Source organism: Chionomys nivalis, chromosome 2 (assembly GCF_950005125.1).
Source record: "Chionomys nivalis chromosome 2, mChiNiv1.1, whole genome shotgun sequence".
Lineage (NCBI taxonomy): Eukaryota > Metazoa > Chordata > Mammalia > Rodentia > Cricetidae > Chionomys > Chionomys nivalis.
Window position 1 is genome coordinate 14756196 of NC_080087.1, and position 19940 is coordinate 14776135.

A 19940-nucleotide genomic window follows, 5' to 3' on the forward strand; every position below is an offset into this window, starting at 1 on the left:
TCCGTGCCAGCACAAGCCTCACTCAGACACATAGGTCAGAATTTGGCTCCCAGGTTCAAGGGAAAAAGACTTAGAGATGTCTGTAAATTACCAATGCCCAACTGAGCATTCAGCCGTTTGCGTTTATACATGTTATTTGTTTATAACCTGGGCAAGGGCATATAAGGGAAAAAGGATTTTGGCAAAACCTCAGTACTTCTATACTTTGTCCTCAGAAGCTGTAGAGCTCAGAGATCTCCACAAGGTGGCACCCCATCCAGCAAGCATGAGCTGTGGCACAGTCAAGACCATGGAAATTACAGGAGAGGCACAGTCACCATCCAAGTGACCTGTGGTCTTTACATCAACTCACTAGACCTAAATAAATTCCATTATTTGAAAGGCTTAAATCATTCCTCTTGATCAATTCAGTAGGGACAATCTCATTGAGATTGCCTGTAAGCCAGGAGTGGTGCTGCACACCTTCAGTCCCAACCCTCAGGAGGCATACTTCTGTGTGTTTCGGGCCAGCCAGAGCTACACAATGAGATCCTGCCTCTAACTAAAGATCCCCAGACTCACTGAGCACACCCTGAACGATGGCTGTATTAAGCTGTTCCCATATACGAGACCTGTAACTAAGGCGAGCAGTCACAGAGCTGTGGGTTCACAGGGCAAAGCTATGGGCACCAGGCTAGCAGTCTCAGCCCACAGGCAGCCTCCTTCCAGCCTTACCTGTGAGGTGATAGTGTTCCTCACTCTCGTGGTCCGTCAGCGACACAAGCTCCTTGAGGAGCAGGGGGTACTTGAGCACTCTCTGAACAGGCTTGATGAGGTAAGACTCCAGCGTGGAGGAGTGCTGCTTGGTGGGATTTCGGGCATCCAGGAAAGCCTTGAAGGCTTTATCGGTTTTAGCTGCAAGCAATGGATAAAAGACCCTTAGGAGAGCGCAGTGGAATAAACTGAATTGTATAATGCTACCTTCCAGCGTAGTTTTGCATTATTTCCTCGGTCCTAACGCTGTTTGGTAATAAAAACCCAAGTGCGTCCACAGCTGAAGTACCCAGGTATCAGCAGGACTCTGTCATCTCTCTCACAAGGCCTGCGGGTGCAGGAAGCTTTCCAGTCCCCACTCCAGAAAGGGACATGGAGTCACAGTACAGCTGTGCATGCCCATCACAGATTGTTCTGGGCGGCCCAAAGATGAGCTTCAACAGTTCACGACAACGATCCATACAGAAAGGCATTTCCTCTCCTGCCCTAGCGCTGGCTGTCCTTCCTCTCGACACTCGCCTCATGAAGCCGTCCTGCCATCACTGCGCAGCCCCAGGCAGACTAGACTACTTAACCCCAGAGTTGCAGTTCTTTCCACCCGGTGGGGCCTGGGGACCCCTTAGCAGCAAGAGCAGCCTCTGTCCATCACTGTTAGAAAGGATGCATGCAGAAACACAGGTGCAGATGATGAACAGTGGGCACCCCAGCCATCACACTGGGTTCCACGGGGTGCTGGTGACAGACCAGCCATGTAGGGACCAACCAGTTTGAAGAAATGTCCTTATTTAGGTTCTATCTCAAGGGTAAAATCCACAGCACTTAGGATGTCATTGATCACAAGATCATGCAGGTGACCTCTCGTTTTACAGCAAAGGACAAGTTGGACTCGGTGTTTTTTTTATCTATGGCCTCCCACCTTCCATTCCGTGACAGTAGAGAGTGGGCGGCCTCTGCGAGGCGAAGTTGCTCCCAGTTCCACCAGGGAAACCACCATAGCTGTACACCTCGTTAGACTATCCCTTATAAAGGTGTTTGTGAATGAGAAAGCAAATGCGCATGGTCCTTTGTTGACAGTGACCAGAGAAGATGCTTTTGGCTGTTTGGCTAGCTCACCATCATTTGAAGCATTCTGAGATGCATTTTTTAAACTCGGAATTTCTGGGATACTGCAAACTTCCCTATTTAAATCAAATGGGTTTGAACTGCATTGGTGGAGATCTTACACCCAAGATTGTAAGAGAAGCCTCTCCTCCCCACCGCCTTCCGTGAGTCATGAGAGTAGAGAGGACCTCTGGCCTCTGGGAGACAGTTTTTCCCAGTTCCACCAGGAAACAACTTAGCTATGCCCTTCCTTGGAGTTAGATGATGGGTCTTTACAGTGTAGTAGCTCCACATGCCTAAGAAAGTTAACACCAGAGTTAAACAGAACATGTATTCTCTCTGGTCACCCGAGGCTTGTGGCTGTAATGGTTTGACAGACAGGAACAGCAAAGCCCACCTGCCCACTGCTACATAACTGTGAAGAACCTGAAGTGTCTCTAACTTTTTCTCATTTTCAAGGTCGAGAGGACAGCCCATCAAAATCACATTTAGCCCTCTCCTTGCTGGATGCAGACCTACCCCTTATTAACAGTTTATAAAGGCTCTAAACAACTCACCTCGCTCTAGAACCTTCTGCACTTTGATGTGGTTGGCACAGAATCCACTATACAGCTTAAAGTGGTCGGCATAATAGAGGAAGGAGCCTCCAAGGGAAAAGAGCAACTTCTGGAAGGGACGAGAAAAGCTCAAATCAAACACATCTCCCATGTACTCTGGCTTCAGCGGGTAATTTGCTGTCATTGCTGCTCTGTTCGGTCTGTAGGTGGAGACCAGTCTGCCCTGACTCACCTATAGATGGATGGGGAAGGTTCTGGCAGAGGCGCTTCCTGGTAGCAGATTAACTGCATGTGATGAATGGGACTACAGTGGTCTAAGGTGGTGTGAGAACTTTCAGAGTTGCCTACTCCATTACTTGGGATGAACTGTGCCTACTGCATGCTTCTAAAACCCCTTTCTACTTTTCCCCACCTTCTCACTCCTGGACGAACGTCCTATTGGCTATGGTCCTTATTCCTTCACAAGGCACAAACTTCTCCGATGGCCATCTGAAACCCACATTTTCCAACCCAGTTTCTCAGGACCACATAAGAAAGGAATCCAGGGCAGAGAAGCTGCTCTTGTTTAAAAAGAAGTTGCTACAGGGGCTGGAGAGATGGCTCAGAGGTTAACAGTGCTGGCTGCTCTTCCAGAGGTCCTGAGTTCAATTCCCAGCAACCACATAGTGGCTCACAAACATCTGTAATGAGTCTGGTGCCCTCTTCATGCATACAGGCCTACATGTAGGCAGAACACTATATATAATCATAGTAAATCTTTTCTTAAAAGTTGCTGCAGTATCTTTTTTGATAGTGAGTGATCCAGACTGCTGACCGCTGAAAGCAGTATGGAAGAAAACCACAAAGCCGTCTTCCCTGACCCACTGAGAATGCAGGGCAAGGGATGACACTAAATTCATCGATTTAGGGGAGAACTTTACACCCTACCCACTTATGTTTGCTTTAAATGCAAATCCAAAAAGACTTACTCGAAACTGGGAGGGGGTCTCCAGGACGCTGAAGTCCGAGGAAGCGGAGACTCCATCCTCCAGCGTCTCCAGGAACACCTTCTGAAACTCCAGCATCTCCGGCAAGCTTCCGAACAGTGACTCCATCTGCAGGAAGGGCGGGGGTGAGGCAGGAAAAGGTGTAGCCAGGCCAAGCAAGACCCCCTCACCTCCACCATAGACGCGTGCCCGAGAAGCAGGCATAGCAGATCCTTACAGAGCACATTCACGGGGTATACTCTATACCTAGAGAGTGACACAGCTCCGGCTCCCTGCAATCCCACAGTCCCAAAGTAACTTTTCAACTGGATTTGAATTCAAATTGGGAGAAATGGCAATCATTGGAAAGGAGCTAACTCTTGTGATTTAATATTAACAATTCATATACTGGAAAGTAGCTTTTGGATGTACCTCTTGCCAAATAAAAAAGAACAACAGAAAAACAAGACCACCTTCATTAGTGTGCCACTGTGCCTTCCACGACAGAGCCACATCAGTGGCTTTAATGGAGGTCATACACACTTGATGGCCCTTCAGTGTTCACTGGGGCTCTGTAGCCCTATTCTAACAGTTGTGCCCAGCCCGCATCCATGGGCCACACGAAGCCACAGGCAGCTATGGATACAGCCCGCACAAATCACCAACTTAATCAAAGCATAACTTCTTCACATCGGGCATTGTGTCATGCAACGTTAATCGTAGCATTAGGGACAGAGAGGCCAGCAGAGCTCTGTGAATTCAAGGCCAGCCTGGTATACATAGTGAGTTCCAGACCAGCCAGGATACACAGTGGAAACCCTGTCTCAAAAAAAGAAAGAAAGAAAAGCAAGTTTTTGTTGTTATTGCTGCTGCTGTTTTGTTTTTTAACTGGGGTTCTTGGGCATGAACTCTGTATAAGAGCATCACTCTGTAATGTTAAAAGAAGAGCACACCCCGTCTAGGTCCTCTGCTAAAAGGCTCAAAGACAGGACTGGCATGTTAGAGGAGAAGAAAAGTATTCACAATTTACCTCATCTTGAGTAAGAAAGGTCTCACTCTGGAGTGGCTCCAAGTATAATTCAAAGAGGCAGCTCAGATCCTGAAAGCCAAGAGAAGAGTCTCTTTAGCACATAAATCTCTGAAATAACCAGTTGATTCCAGTAGCCCAGGCAGCAGCTCCAGAGACTCCCATTAGGACCAGTGACATAGTTGTCTTGTTGAAATTCTTGACCTTCAAAGTGGTTATCATTGCTCACCTAATACAAAGGTTGATGCTACCACACTGCCACCTACTGGATTTCACATGGTCACTGTGAAGTGCCAGCCCCGCTCTGAGGCTAACTTCTTTTCAACAGAACAGGCTCTGTCTTTCCTGCCACAGGAGGCGCCATTTCTCCAAAGAGAAAGAGCTGCCGTTGTGGCTGGATACCAGTGTCCTGGCTTTCTCTTCTATGCCAGGGAACAGGGTATCAGTCTGGGTAGAACTGTGAGGGACAAGACTTAGGCATTTCTCCAGCTTCCCAGGAGAATTTCCAACTCGTATGTTCAAGTACAAGAGCCCCACCATTGAGCAGTGGGGATGTTTACAATCAAAGCCACACTTGAGTCACTACTGGGTTAGTCTCCTGGAGAACACAGCAGTGTAAGTACTTACATAATCCCACTAAAGTTTCTATTTAAGAACTTGAAGCCAGAAGCAATCCATAATTTAATTACAGAAAAGACTTGACTTTAGAGTTTCATTTGTTCGGAAGAATTGAGAGTCGTGTATCTAGCGATAGTTGACTACTGTTCCCTGCCTTTGCAAGGGAGAATCTTAGAAACCGGAGAGCCCTGTGAAGCCCAGAGTGCCGCGCAGTGCCTGCCTAGTGCCAGTTGTAAGAGCAAGCCCAGAACTCAGCTCAGCCGCCTGCCACTCCACAATGAAAAGCCTCCTTGGCTCCCCACTCCTCCTTGTTCCACAGCAACCTGGGATGTGAGAAGGGGCGGGCAGTGGTGAGTTACTGGAGCGAATCTCAGGGACACACGAATGTGGAAGGGAAGTAATCTGTGAGTTACTGGATCGAATCTTGGGGGACACACGGATGTGGAAAATCTTGAGGTACATGCAGAGGTTTGGAGTTAGGTTCAAGCAAGAAAACTGTGTTAAGGGTCGGCCACGGGAAAGAGATGGAGGACTAGTAGGGAACACCGTGAATGCTAAGTTCACACTAGGGCTGGTTATTTGTCGGACAGTCACCCCTGTCAGGCTAATGCCACTTGCTCCAAGGACTTACTGCACAGCAAGAGTGGGTCACGCTGAGCTGGGGGTGACAAAGAGCCTCCATGCCTGGAGCCCTATGAAAACAAATGGCAGGGTTCTTGCAGGGAAGGGAGAGTTGGTCCTTCCTTGCCTACCTGGTTGCTAATAAGAAGCATTGGAAATGGCCATGCTGGTCCAGGGCATTCCAAAAGGAAGGTGGGAAACTGTGTGACAAAGGAGAATGAGTTCCATTTCCAACTCCGCCCTGGACCCAGCAGGGTCTGGGAGGCCACGTGTCATGTCCCCGAGGGCTCTTGAGCCTCAGAAGCAGTCACAGCTCCCAGAGGTCCTACGGACATGCTGGGTTATGTAGGAGCCTGTGGGCTCCCTGGCAGACACTCTAGCTCTCTTCCGCTGGGTACAGGACAAGACATAATGGAACGTAAAACTCAAACCTCTAGCCTTTGTCCATCCACCCGCAGTGCAAGCGGCACTGGAGCTAGCTGTGAATAAGACTTTGGGGAGGGTCCTGGAGACACAGTACTTAAAGGGGACGCTCAGCTCTGTCATCGTCGTTTTTCAGCCTTATGTAAGCCACCCTGGCCTTAAATTCCATGTAGCGGAGGACACACTTACTTCCTGATCTTTTTCTACTTCCAGAGTGTTGAGGTTATAGGCATGCACGGTCATATCCTGTTCTGGTATCAAATCCAGCGGTTTTGTGCATGCTAGGCAAGTACTGTACCAAATAAGACAGTCTTAGCGTCCCAGAAATTGCTTCATAGAATAAAGGGTAATAGTCACATATGTGTGCCAATGTGTAACTCCTGGGTTTCACAGACTAGGAATTTCTAGAAAACTGGTGACAAGCACAGGGACCAACAGGGAAGGTGGAGAGGACCTTCTGAGGGCCATGAAGCACAAGTCAGCCTGGGCCTGGACTCCCAGCCACTGTCCTATGTCGTACCCTTCCAGAACTCACAAATGCAGCAAGTTTAAGATAGACCCAAAGCATGAGAAAACACTTAAAGCAAAGAATACTAGTCTTTCCAATCTCCTGTGTTAATAAATGTTTCCCAGAGCACTGAGTAGAGGCTAGCTGAGCAGACAGAGAAGTGGATTCAGTGTGGGTACCCAAGTCTGTGGTAGCTACATCCTTCTCATGGTGTAAGGACATCCCGTGTGATGGCCGAAACACCTGTGCTTCCATCCTGCATGGGGATCTCCGTGGATAGGAGGACTCTGAACTCTGAGGACCGAGCTTCAGGGCCCCTGGGGCACAGATTGCTCCCCAGCTCCTCATAACCCAAAGTGATCACTACTCTTCTTGCTAAAGCAGTGTAGACTTCATTCCCACAGATTGCAAATAATGAACTACAACATCTGTTTCCATAGTGAAAGCTACCTTGGCAACAGACACGAGCCAAGAATTTTTTTTTTTTTTTGAGTCTTCTCAGTTCTTTTCCCTCTCGACCTGCCTTCCCTTCCCTGCGGCAATCCACCTCAAGGAGCATGTGTCTACCTCCTGAGTGGCAGATGTCTCCGACAGAGGTGATCTGAGGTGTGACCTCACCATCATTCAAAAAGGTGGGAATGCCCAGCCCATACCATTACCTTCACGTAAGATTTCTCCGTGTCTACGAGCTCCTGGATGACTTTGCGGAGGCGGTCTGCATCCGAGAGGTGGCGAGCCAGGGGCCGGGAAGGTGGGTCCTGGCTCTCCGCCGGTGCTTCCATGGTGTTGGTGCGCGTGCTGGGGAAGCCCCTGCAGAGCTCGGTGATCTGTTCAGCGCTCTGGAAACAACAAGAAAGTCAGGCTTAGGACACGGCTTGCCAGCACTGGGTGTCCGCCTCACCAGGAACACTAAGTGTTCCCACCTGCACCCAGTATACTATCAAGGAGCCTCACAAAGAGGCGGGTCTGGGGCACATGGCTTCATTCACCTCAGGCTGCTCTCACTATAACCCAAGTCCTGAAAGAAAGATGGCATCTCTAATGTTTCCGTTGGTATGCAATGCTCCCCGCCGTCACAAGAGCCGTGAATGCGTTAGCACTAAAGTCAGGAATGAGGCTGACTCTCTGCTAAAGTTGAGGTTGCTCTTAACACCCAGACATAGAGCTTTCTGAACAGAACATACAGGAGGCAGACTCGTTAAATCCATCCTGTCCTCAACAGTTGGTCTGACAAGCTCTCCAACTCCCAGTGTTCTGGGAGACTCAGACATGGTGAGGTACCATGGCAATTTTAGGATGGCTTAGCCCCAGTCTGCCTGAAGTTCTGCCCTCAAATCTAACCATTTAGCCCGAGCCAAGTAGCGGTTACAGATGAAAACGCTCACACTAGAATGGAGTAGAAGGTGAGACACGAATTACACGCCTCAGAAAAATTAGCTCTTCTGGCCCACCATCCCTTTCTGTTCCACCTCCTCTGCTTCCCAACATAGTGTCTTCGTTCGATGGAAAATCAGGATCGAGACAAAACCTCAACAAGCATCCCCTGCCTGGCCTTGTTCTCTAGTTCAGTGAGTCCTGACTATAATCCTGTTCCATCTTCAGAGAAGTGGAGGGTATCTCCTGCCCAACTAGAGAAGACTTCCAAGGTTAGAGACATCAAGGTGCAGACTGGGCGGTCTGGAAACCAGTAAGAGTATGGGTAAAACAACTGGAAAATGCGGACATGGTGGATGGAAAGGCCACCCTGGACCAGGAAATTGTGGAAAACCAGCTACGAGGTGAATTGTCAATGTGGTCCCGAGAGGTGCATGAGCCAAGGAAGAACCCAGAATGCTCTAGTATTGCGGTAGGAACCTGGGCACAGTAATGTACAGAACCTAATTCTAGGAGCAGGTGACGGGGAGCCTCTGCTCTCATTTTTACATTAATCCTGGCCTACAATAAAGGCACGAGATGAAGGAGAGATTGTGTCTGTGACTGGACACACTGACTTCAAGAGAGTTTACTACAAAACAGTTCAAACAGAAAAACAATTTTCCTTGAACATATGTATTTTCTACTTGTTTTTATTTTTAAATTCGAACACGAATATTTCTGGCAATGCCTATCAGAAGATGTGTATAAAATTCACTAAGGAAACAGATGTGGAGGGCCTGGGACATGGCTCAGCTGAAGGAGTGCTCTCCTAGGTTGGACACATTTCCTGGGTTTGATCCCAAGCACCAGGAAAGCCAGCGTGGACATGGAAGCGCACGTCTATAGTCCCAGCACTCAGGAGGCACAGGCAGGAGGGTCAGAAGCTAAAAGTCATATTCCACTACAAAGTGAGTTTGAGGCCTGTCTGAGCTGTATCAGACACTGCCCCCCAACACACACACAATATTACAGATCTGAAGGCTTCAGAATCCAGCTTTCTTTTTTGAATGTCTCATATCATGTTTACAATGGTCAGACTTTGTGATCTGTTTTAGAAGCTCTAGCCCCATCACATCCTAACAGCCTAAGCACACGGGAGAGGGCAACCAGAGGCGGCAGCCTTTCCCTTCCAGCCTGTGAGGAACATGAAGGACTAGAACTGAGACATCCAGACTCCTGCATTTCCCCCTTGCCAGGGGACCCTAGCCTCACGCTCATTTTTCTCTGGAAGCTTTCCAGCACGATTCCTTTCTGAACCAGAAGCCCTGGGATCCCATCACAGGTGGAGTTTTTGTTTGTCCGTTTGTTGTCTGGTTTCATTTTATGAGACAAGGTCTAACTATGTAGGCCTGGTTGGCCAGGAACTTGCTCAATAGGCCAGACTTCCTCCCAAGTGCTGAGATCACAAGTCTATGCCACTATGCCCAGCAGTGTGACTGTTTTTAAGACTGGGTCACCCTATATAGCCCCCAGCAACTTTGTATTTCCTACCTTGCCCTCCCAAATGTTAGATTACAAGGATGCACCATCATGCCCAACGCTGTGGATATTATATTAAAAGTTTCCCCAAGTGATGCCAAGATGTGGCCTTCAGGCCAACTACACCTGCCCAGGTTTCCCAGGTGTGGCACTGACTCCAACTTATCACCTTTTCCCCCAGGATAGCAACATATAAGAGGCATAGAACTGGCTTACATCCAGAAAAATCACCCAGACTGTGGCCCTGGTTCTAGACCTAGCCTTCTACTAACTACTAAAAAGCCCATGAGAATAACAGACTTGAAAACTCCTTACTTGAAATTTTATTCTGGGATTTGCACGACAGACTCAGACAATGCAGTTCTGCAGTCCTGAGAACCAATAGTCTCCAGAGCTGCGGAATCTATATTAAGCTTGCATACACCACACAAAATAAGATCTGACAAAATGCACCATAAGTTATACGGCATCTGGTGAGATTACAGTTTTGCCTTGCTGGGATGTCAGAACTCACACCTAACGCTGCGGTGTTAAAATAACAAGATTGCAAAAATAAAGTATCTTGCCATTTTGGAAAAATCAGAATTCATTTAAAAAACACTTCTCATAGGATTGACTTCCAAAAAGTGAATGTTAGCCGGGTTGTTTCAATGGCAAATTTACTTGTCAAGATACTGCAATTAAGTGTTCAAGGGCTGCAAAGATGCCTTTTGCACAGTTAACAGTTTAAGCCATTGCCTAAAGGTGGCTTCGAGGATTACCTGAATCATGAGGAGATGGGGTCATAGGGGTTTTTAAGTGTTTTTAAGGATGCACTGACCTGGATACAGGTCACTTTCTCTGTACTTTCCCACAGCCTCTGGTTAAGCCACTTAGGAGCGGTGACATTCCTAAGTTTTCTGCATCCTTCCTGATGAACAAATAGCAGCAGTGCCTATCTGTCAGGTGACCACGCCCTTCTCCATGTGGGTCCAGGACAAGAGGGAACTTGCATTTATTGAGCGCCGGCACCACACCACACGTGTGAGGTCCTACTCCCACAGAACATGCCAGCATCTCGGCTTTAGAATGACCCGCTGATACCCTGTCGAGGGCAGCAAGCTCTTCCCTGCACTGGCCATTCATAATATATCCAGTGCAGCACAGGAGAGAGGACCTGTCTTCCTGCCACCTCTGCCTACCACAGGGTTTGACTCTCCTGCCCGGGTGTTAGGAGGATGTGGTCACCACCACTCAGAGTGCTGAAGGCAGCAAGCATCCTGACAAATGTGGGCACTCTGGGGTCCATCTGGAGGACAACTGTCTGTCAGGCCATCCAGGAAGGCTGCTTGAAAAGCAAAAGACAGCCGGGCGGTGGTGGCGCACGCCTTTAATCCCAGCACTTGGGAGGCAGAGGCAGGCGGATCTCTGTGAGTTCGAGACCAGCCTGGTCTACAAGAGCTAGTTCCAGGACAGGCTCCAAAGCCACAGAGAAACCCTGTCTCGAAAAACCAAAAAACAAAAAAAAAAAAAAAAAAAAAAAAAAGCAAAAGACATGGTTACAGGGTGCAGGTGGGAATGTGTGAAGACTCAGGTTCCCGAGAGTACTGAGGTGTGTACAGAACACAAGGAACCGGCCTGCTGAAGCGGAAGCCGACTCTTCTGGTTTTCAGCGTGTAGCAATCAGGCTCATGGAAGCCCTCTCGGTTTTCAAGAGGACAAAAAACACTCTCTTCATTCTTAAAAGAATAAATGAGAAGTTTCCCTTAAAACTGTCTGGAAAAGCCAAGCATGGACACTCTCTCCCCACACTCAAAATGTTTTTAAAAGTTCTTGCTTGGTACGGTAGTGTACACCTAGAAATCTAACGCTGCAAAGTCTTGGGCAAGAGGATTACAACACCAAGTCTAGCCTGCTATGTAGTGAGATCTTGTCTCCTGACAAATCAATCTAAAATTATCAGGTATTTAGAGCCACCAAGTCTGATTCCCTACTTGAAAACAATTTTACCTTTTCTATAGACACGGCCTGACTCACTGTGGAACTCTGAATTCAGACAGATGCCTAGGCAAAGTTCTGCTGGGTTTTGTTTCCATGTGTGGATAAGGTACCTTCTGCCTCCCCATACAAGAGGCAATGTGTCTATTTTCAAGGAGCCCAGAAAAACATTTGGGGCGAAGGCACCAGCACTGCCTACAATGAGCAAGCCCCTAACCTCAGTTGCTCTTGGGAGGAAAGTAGGACAGAGTCTTGATCAGACCAAGCTCTGACGACCCTGTAGCCCTCCTAACCTGAACCACAAGGCACTTTCCATCAGAAAATACCACCCTGGGACTTGATTTGCAAAATCTCCAGACCACACAACAGCTCTGGTAACTGCAATGTTCCTATTTGGAGATCATCCCTTGCCTGGATTTTGTAGTTTCCTTGAGGACGTCGGGACCAAGGAACTGGTAGGGGTTAAAGCACCTCATATTATGAGCTACTGCACTGCTCAGAAGCCCAACACAGCAGCCTGACTGAGTCTCATGATGGCCCAGTGTGCAACAGCGCCCCATCCACGGCTCTAGGTATGGCAACCTACTCTTGTCTGAAAGGCTTGGCTCACAAACATTTTCTGCCTGTGAAAGGAGTTTAGAAGGTGCTGCATAACAAAGGAGTATGTCATAAAAACGCAGAAACCGAAAGGTCAGTGTGTGCTGCTTTTGAGTTCCCAGCCTACAAGAAAAGCTTGGTGGTGGGCATCAGCTGCAGAGGCAACCAATACACTGCCCCCTGATGCTATTCGGATGTTTGGGGTGACTGGGCATATTGTAAACAGCCTGGCAGAAATGGAGAGATTAAGACATGCAGAGAGGACAGGCAGGACTGTCAATCTCACTATTAAACTATTGAAATAATGAACCCCGAAGAAACAAGGATTTCCCCAGGAATTTCATGATGGGAGAAGGAAAGGGGTGCAAGACAGAGGGAGACCTTGTCTCCCTAAAAGAGACTTCATAGCTCTAAAAACTTGCCAGATCACCTTACAGGATGAGACTGAAGCCCGGATAAGCGTGGGTCAGTGGTGGGCGGGGCCTCACTTGGCAGGAACTGCTTAGATATGGACATCCCTAGCCAACTATTTTTTTATTGATTTTTATTGAGCTCTACATTTTTCTCTGCTCCCTTCCCTGCCTCTCCCCTTCCCCCTTCAACCCTCCCCCAAGGTCCCCATGCTCCCAATTTACTCAGGAGATATTGCCTTTTTCTACTTCCCATGTAGATTAGATCTATGTAAGTCTCTCTTAGTGTCCACATCATTGTCTAAGTTCTCTGGGATTGTAGTTTATAGGCTGGCTTTTTTTTTTGCTTTATGTTTAAAAACCACCTATGAGTGAGTACATGTGATAAATTGTCTTTCTGTGTCTGGGTTACCTCACTCAAAATAATATTTTTTAGCTCCATCCATTTTCCTGCAAAATTCAAGCTGTCGTTATTTTTTTCTGCTGTGTAGTACTCCATTGTGTAAATGTACCACATTTTCTTTATCCATTCTTCAGTCAAAGGGCACTTAGGTTGTTTCCAGGTTCTGGCTAGGACAAACAAAGCTGCTAGGAACATAGTTGAGCACATGTCCTTTGTGGCACAATTGAGCATCCTTTGGATATATACCTAAAAGTGGTATTACTGGGTCTTGAGAAAAGTTGTTTCCTAATTTTCTGAAAAATCGCCACACTGACATCCAAAGGGGCTGTACCAGCTAGCATTCCCACCAGCAATGCAGAAGTGTTCCCTTTACCCCACAACCTTTCCAGCATAAGTTGTCATCAGTGTTTTTGATCTTCCTTGCCCTCTATTAAACTCTGATCTCACTCAGGACCTGGAAAACAGATGCGAGGGCCTCCCTCAATCTCTCTGTCTGTCTTCCCCAAATGGCCACATTGAATAAATCCCTTCCTCCGCTTTCCACTATCAATTTGGCTCTTCCAATTGGCTTATTAAGGACTGCTGGTCAAACCTGATTTGTAGCAGCACAGGTTACCCGCCCAACTCCGAGAGCAGTATCGCAGTGTGTGTTCACTTACACTCCTCTGACTGTCTTCTCATCCCCTCTTTCTCTCCCACACTTACCAGCTCTATCCTAGGCCACTGATCTGAACCCGAGGCAAGTCGGCATGATGCCCACAGAGCTAATGCTCCAAGATTCCAGGCAGAAGAAGTGAGTGGATGATGCTTCTGCCTTTAAAATACTAGAATAATGTCACGCCTGTTGGAGATGAAAAACCTTAAGGGTGCCCCAGCTCGGGCAGGGTGAGCAAACAGGGTATGGTTAGTATGCCCCATGTTCTCTTTAAAAAGAAAAAGAGTTCCTCTGTTCACTGTCTAGAAGCCATGAGGAGGCTGTGTTCCTGAGCACTCTCAGGGCAACCGTGGTGTCAGCTGTCACTTCTAGCAAATTAGTCACGTCAGAAAAGTTCGCTTTCGGGGGAAAAAGACGATTAAAAGTACAAATGACTTTTCCTCAAGTCACTCTACGCTTCATAAATATGTCACCGCCTTACAGAAAGAGCTAATATTACCAGCATGACTGACAGAAGGGATCTGGAACCACAGGCTGTCGGGTGTCGGGGGACTGCCCCCAGAAATGTTGATGGGCAGAAACAGATCATGGGTCTGAGGCAGGAAGACCACCTCCCAAACTTCCCCACGGCGGCTGTGTCAGAGGCCTAAGTGCCAACGCTGCGAGGCCCTTGGAGGCAGCTAGCAGGCCTACAGGAAACATGGCAGTGGCTCAGCAGAATGCGGTGGAGCTGATCAGTGATATCTGTCAACCATCTGTATTATAGTGGTAGCGATGGGACCCCAGGCAAGCCCCAGTTACATGTGCCTCAGCTGGTAGAGTGCCTTACAGAGCATGCAGGAATCCCTGGGTTCAGTCCCCAGTACCCAATAAGCCAGAAATGCTGGCCCATGCCTGTCATCCCAGCACTCCAGAGGGGTGGCAGGAGAATCAAAAGTTCAAAGTCCTTCTTCTGGAAAGTGTCAGTCAGGGCTACATGAGACCCTACCTAAAAAGAAAATTAAAAAAAAAGAAACTACAGAGAATGAGATTTTTGTCTTTAACAAAGAGATAAAAGGACAGATGGAATACCCCCAAATACCTCCTAGGTCCCCCCTGACGCCCTGACCAGAGTTCTAAGCAAAATGAGACAATAAATTATGAAATTAATAATCAAGTAAATTACAGCGCACAAATGCAATAAGAGACACAGCAGACACTAGAAGACACTGACCTTTAGTGACCAAAAGAGGGCGGGGTTTATTAGGAAGAGAAAAGAGGTCTATGGTTTTTAAAGTAATTTTATGCATATTTTCTATGTATTAATATGTATGAGTAGATTTTTATAAAATGGAATAATATGTGTGTGCATGTGTATATGTCTGCATCTATATAATATACAGTGGTTAACACTGCATCTCAAGTTATTTTAATTTTAATCTTTTGGCTTATCTGAATTTCCTCATTTTTATAGTAGTTGAATTTTTAATTTTTTTCTAAATGGAATCATTTCCTGTTATTTTACAAAAATGATTCAAGACACAAAAAAGTCTCCACAAGATGTCTGAAGAGCGAGACTGACTCACCCTCCCTGCACCATGCCAACGTGTGGCCGGAAAGACAACTCAGAGCCAGGCATCCCAGAGCAACTTGTGGACCCAAAGACTGTGGAACCCTCTGGAAACAACAGAGGAAGCTCTTCTGGGCAGAAGAGGCCGGAGACATGAACACGAAAATCGTGGCTCAGGATAAATAAAGGTCATGTCATTGAGCCTAATGTGATGAGGAGACATGGCCTCTGTAGGAACTGAGGGCCAGTGTGGGGATGGGCCTGGGCCTAAGACAGGTGGATGGGACAGGAAAGAGAGACAAGGGCCTCTCTTTGCCAGGACTGTGGGCACTAAGTATGGAGAACATGAGGTTTGACAAGGAAAGGAAGCCCATGGAACAGCAGTTATAAGCAGAGAAACCCCCAGGACCTGGGTGTTGCAGGCCTGATGTAGTACCAGTCATCTGATGTCTGCCACCTATGGGGCACATGTCCAGGACGGCAGGCTGAAGGCCCGAGTGCCTCATGAGCACTGGTCCTCCTGGCCACTTCCCTTTGCTCCAGTTTGCAGCCAGAATCCAAAGTAGCCCACTCTGGGCCATGTGTCCTCAAATACCTCTTTCAAGGCAGGTGATACACATACACACACACACACACACGGGGAGAGAGAGACTATGGAGTTAAAACCCTGACATGGCAGTTACCATCCGTGTGACCTTAACTAACCTCTGCCAACTCAGTTCTATATCTGCAAAGATGACATACTAAAGGGGGCTCGGAGGATTCAATGAAAGGAAAATGTGTACAGATAGCCCACAAAGTACAAGAGCCCAGGATAGCCTGGGGCTCAGCAAAAGTTACTGCCCAGAGAACCGTCTTTTTCTTATAATCCATGTGTGTTGTACACACTCCAAATGTGTGCACACATGCATAAATAACATGCATGCCAGGTCAGAGGCCAACCGTGAGCACTGGTCCTCACCTTCCATCTTATTTGAGACAGTCTCTTGAATTGTGTTTTGTTCTCTTCCTGCTGTATTTGTGAGCTTCTAGGACTTTCTGCTTCCTATCTTATGGTAGGAACCCTGGGATTACAGGCATGCAGTATCACATCTTGCTTTACCTAAGTGTTGGGGATTTGAACTCAGGTTCTCAGGCTTCCACAGCAAGTGCATTTCCAGTGGGCAGAGCCATCTCTGAAGTCCTGTACAGGGCTCTTAATGTCTCAACTTCATTTATCTTCAAATGAATGAAAGGACATATTTTCTCTGGTTGTCCCAAGGACAAGCCAAAACAGTTCAATCTCATCAATAACTTTTTTATGAAGCTCGTCCTCTGGGCACACAGAGTGATGACTACGATATAGCGACCCACAGCTTCTCAAACAGGTGTGGCAAGGGTCATGAGGAAAACAGGGAGGAGACACACAGAGAGCCAGGCAGGACGCTGCAGTTCCACCAGGTACCAGAACAGGACAAGGTGAAGTTTGCCCAGAGGGAGGGAGGGAGGAAATGAACCACCATTAGTCAAACAAGGCAACCGGGGCACCTTGTGGACAGATTCTGGGAAGGTCGAGGGAGCTGAGGTAGCAACAGTGTGCCAACCTCAGTCTCAGGCAGCATGCCCAGGGGTCAAGGGGAATGGGCAGTGAATCTCAAGGGAAGAGGCACCTCGGCTGTTTGCACATGGCTTCCCATTCCACAGCCCCAGGCAATCACCCTGTTCCTGTCCCAGGAACTCCTGGTAGCGGGCGCGCCAGGGCTGCTTGTGTCCCCGCTGCCTGCCTTCTGCTTGGTTTCCTTATTTAACAGCGGTCTGGGCCGGATTCGGGAATGGAGGAGATGAGGTTTCTCTGCCAAGGACCTTTCAAGGGGTAAAGCAGCTTTTCAACACAACCAAGCCCTCCTCCCCACGAAACACTACGTCTGAATGTTCCTCCTACAGAAGCTGCATACATGGCCCAGTCTATCAGGGTCTCCTGGCTTGGTACTGTGTTTCCCTACTCCAGAGGTCAGGTAAAAAGAAAAAGATGGCTTCTCATATATGTAATTAAAACTATTCATCCAAAAGAGCCAAAATTTGCCTTGACTCCCAGGAGCCAAGAGATTCCCATGATCCCACACTAAAACAAGTAATTGAAAGAAGACCTCTGGAGAAAGTTCAGCAAATCATGACCTGTGGATCAAATCCAGGCTGCTGGCTGTTGCAATAAATAAAGTTTTATTAGAATTCAGCTTTGCGCATTTATCTCTGCTCAGTGTTGCCAGTAGCTGCTTTCATAACAGAAAAGCCTACGTGGTCCTGATGGTCCCAGACATTCTCTGGCCTTTTACAGAGAAAGTTTCACCTCACCTGTAGAGGCAAACATGGATATATCTGGGTTCTGGAGAGAGGGCTCAGAGATTAAGAGTGCTGACTCCTTGTCCAAAAGATGTGGGTTCAAGTCCCAGCACCCATGGGGCAGCTCACAACCATCTGTAACTCCAGTTCCGGGGAGCCAATGCCCCTGTCTGGGACTACATACATGCACATGGTGTACAGACACATGCAGCAGGTACCTATGCACAAAATCAAAATGAACCTGAAAGGGCTGGAGAGATGGCTCAGTGGTTAAGAGCATTGCCTGCTCTTCCAAAGGTCCTGAGTTCAATTCCCGGCAACCACATGGTGGCTCACAACCATCTGTAATGAAGTCTGGTGCCCTCTTCTGGCCTGCAGACATACATGCAGACAGAATATTGTATACATAATAAATAAATAAATATAAAAAAAATGAACCTGAAAAAATTTTAATTGTTTGAATTAAAACTCAAAAATTGATAAAACTTTATCTTGATTTTTTTTTCAGTAACTGGACTTCCAGCTTCTTTTGCTTTGAGATAAGGAACCATTAGCTAGCCTGGGCTGGCCTCCGACTGTCAATCATCCTGTCTCAGCCACCCAATGTTGGAATTATAAATGTACACCACCATACCCCTTACAATAATTACACATCTTTAAAGCCCCTTACTAGAGATGACACGTGACATCTTAACTTGTCAAAACTACAAATCAGATGTGTCCAACCATTTCGACACTGGGATATGCAATCTTGTAATCTACAATGCTCATGCAATTGACAGGTTTTTGTTTGCTCTTTAAATCACCAAAAAAAGCTCCTCATTTTCAGCACATTTACAAATCTGTGTTGGATCACATTCATAACTAACCTTGGCTGCATGGGGCCCACGGGTCACGAGTCAAACACAGCAACTACAAAACCTTTTATATAAAATCCTTTCAACTATATCCAAAATAAAACAAAACACTGACACCCAGTGTTTTCCTGGCTCAGCTCCAGGGCTCAGGCAAACAGCGTTGAATTCTCTTAAGGGTTTTGAGTCTGTCTGCTGCACTACTTCTAGATGGTGACATGGTTGCTCTTCTTTACCTATATCTTGGAATCTGCGCCTTTCCATCTATGTGTAAGCAAGCGCCTCAGTGGTTATCTTACACCATTTAACTTTCATTCTTTATAGGTTCCCTTAATTAAAGAAGGCCCTAAACCAGTGTTTGCCATTTGCTGGGCAACGCATCTTTGAGATGACTGGTGTTTCAGGTCTACCCGCTAACTCTCTTTCCCATCAAGGGGTGTGGGGGGGACAGCATCTTTTTACCCAAGGCCATGGTTCCCTTTTCATTTTCCTCCTTCAGTTTTCTCAATACCCTGCTTTCGTCCTGATAATCTCACAAACGAACTTAAATGTGTTTCTAAGAACCTGCTTTGGTGGCTAGTGTTGTCAGTCAACACCTTCGCCTTATGGGCTTCCATGTTGCCTGCGGCTTCCCCGAAGCCCAGCACTCTATATAGCCCAGAGGTAAGGCTCTGCCAGTGTCTCACTGAGCAGCCTTTGTGGGGAAAGGTCTTTCATTATAATCCGAAAGTGTACATTACTTCCCCTAGTAATAGTTAGATACAAAAGCATGAAAAAATCATCATCATCATTTATTTGAAGAGAAAATGTACCATTGACACACACCAACTGTAACCAATCCCCCCACCCCCAACTCAAGGCAATCCTCCTGCCTCAGTCCCCTGAGGCATGATAGATATGAGCCACCATGCCTGTCTTAGGGTTTTGTTGCTGTGAAGAGACCATAGCCATGGCAACTCTTATAGAAGAAAACATTTAATTGGGGTGATTTACAGGTTCAGAAGTTTAATCCATTTTCATTGTGGAGGGAAACGCAGCAGCATGCAGGCAGACATGGTGCTGGAGAAAGACCTGGGGGTTCTACCCCTGGAGCAGCAGGCAGCAGGAAGAGACAGTGAGCCAATGAGCCTGGCTTGAGATACTGAATCCTCAAAGTCCACTCTATAGTGATACACTTCCTCCAGTAAGGCCACACCTACTGTGATAAGGCCACACCTCCAATAATGCCATTCCCTATGAGCCTAGGGAGACCATTTTTATTCAAACTACCACAACGCTCCTCTTCAATTCCTTCACAGTCCAGAGTTTTGACAAATCTTTTTTAGCCACCAATATTCTAGGCAGATAACATGTAGAAACAGAGGACTAAGAATGTCATTGTTAGGGCATTACACTGGATTTAACAGGTTCTGACCAACCATGCTCTAACAGCTATGCCCAGCGACCTCAGGCAGACTGCCCATGCTGAGTCCAGTCTCCCTGTCTCTGCTTCCCCCTCAAGAAACTGCTTTGTTGGAGTTGTAACCTCAGTGGGTTCCAGCTGTCCTAGAAAAATCAATGCTTGTGGAAGGTCCTGCCCTGCATGTCCGTTCCTCGGTATTGAGAATGCTCTCTGGGGTTCAAAAAACAGCAACTGAAACACACCTAATTCCAAATACTGGGACATCTAAAATCAGCTTCTAGATTAATGGTTTCTCAGCCTGTGGGC

The 19940-nt window shown here is 47.2% G+C and overlaps 1 protein-coding gene across 8 annotated transcripts in view; it reads right to left on the reverse strand.

Moving 5' to 3' along the window:
- Tiam2 (TIAM Rac1 associated GEF 2) overlaps positions 1 to 19940 on the reverse strand; it is a 237636-nt gene that overhangs the window by 8239 nt on the left and 209457 nt on the right. For 7 of the 8 annotated variants that reach the window (XM_057758971.1, XM_057758964.1, XM_057758990.1 and 4 more), the window contains 5 exons: positions 7233 to 7412; positions 4407 to 4475; positions 3380 to 3505; positions 2412 to 2520; positions 715 to 894 (listed from right to left, as the gene is read on the reverse strand). In XM_057758971.1, coding sequence (XP_057614954.1) covers positions 715 to 894; positions 2412 to 2520; positions 3380 to 3505; positions 4407 to 4475; positions 7233 to 7355 — 607 coding nt within the window. In that variant the 5' untranslated portion in view covers positions 7356 to 7412. Of the gene's footprint in view, positions 1 to 714; positions 895 to 2411; positions 2521 to 3379; positions 3506 to 4406; positions 4476 to 7232; positions 7413 to 7562; positions 7693 to 19940 lie in introns of those variants that run through there. The other variant, XM_057758980.1, reaches the window with a different exon arrangement.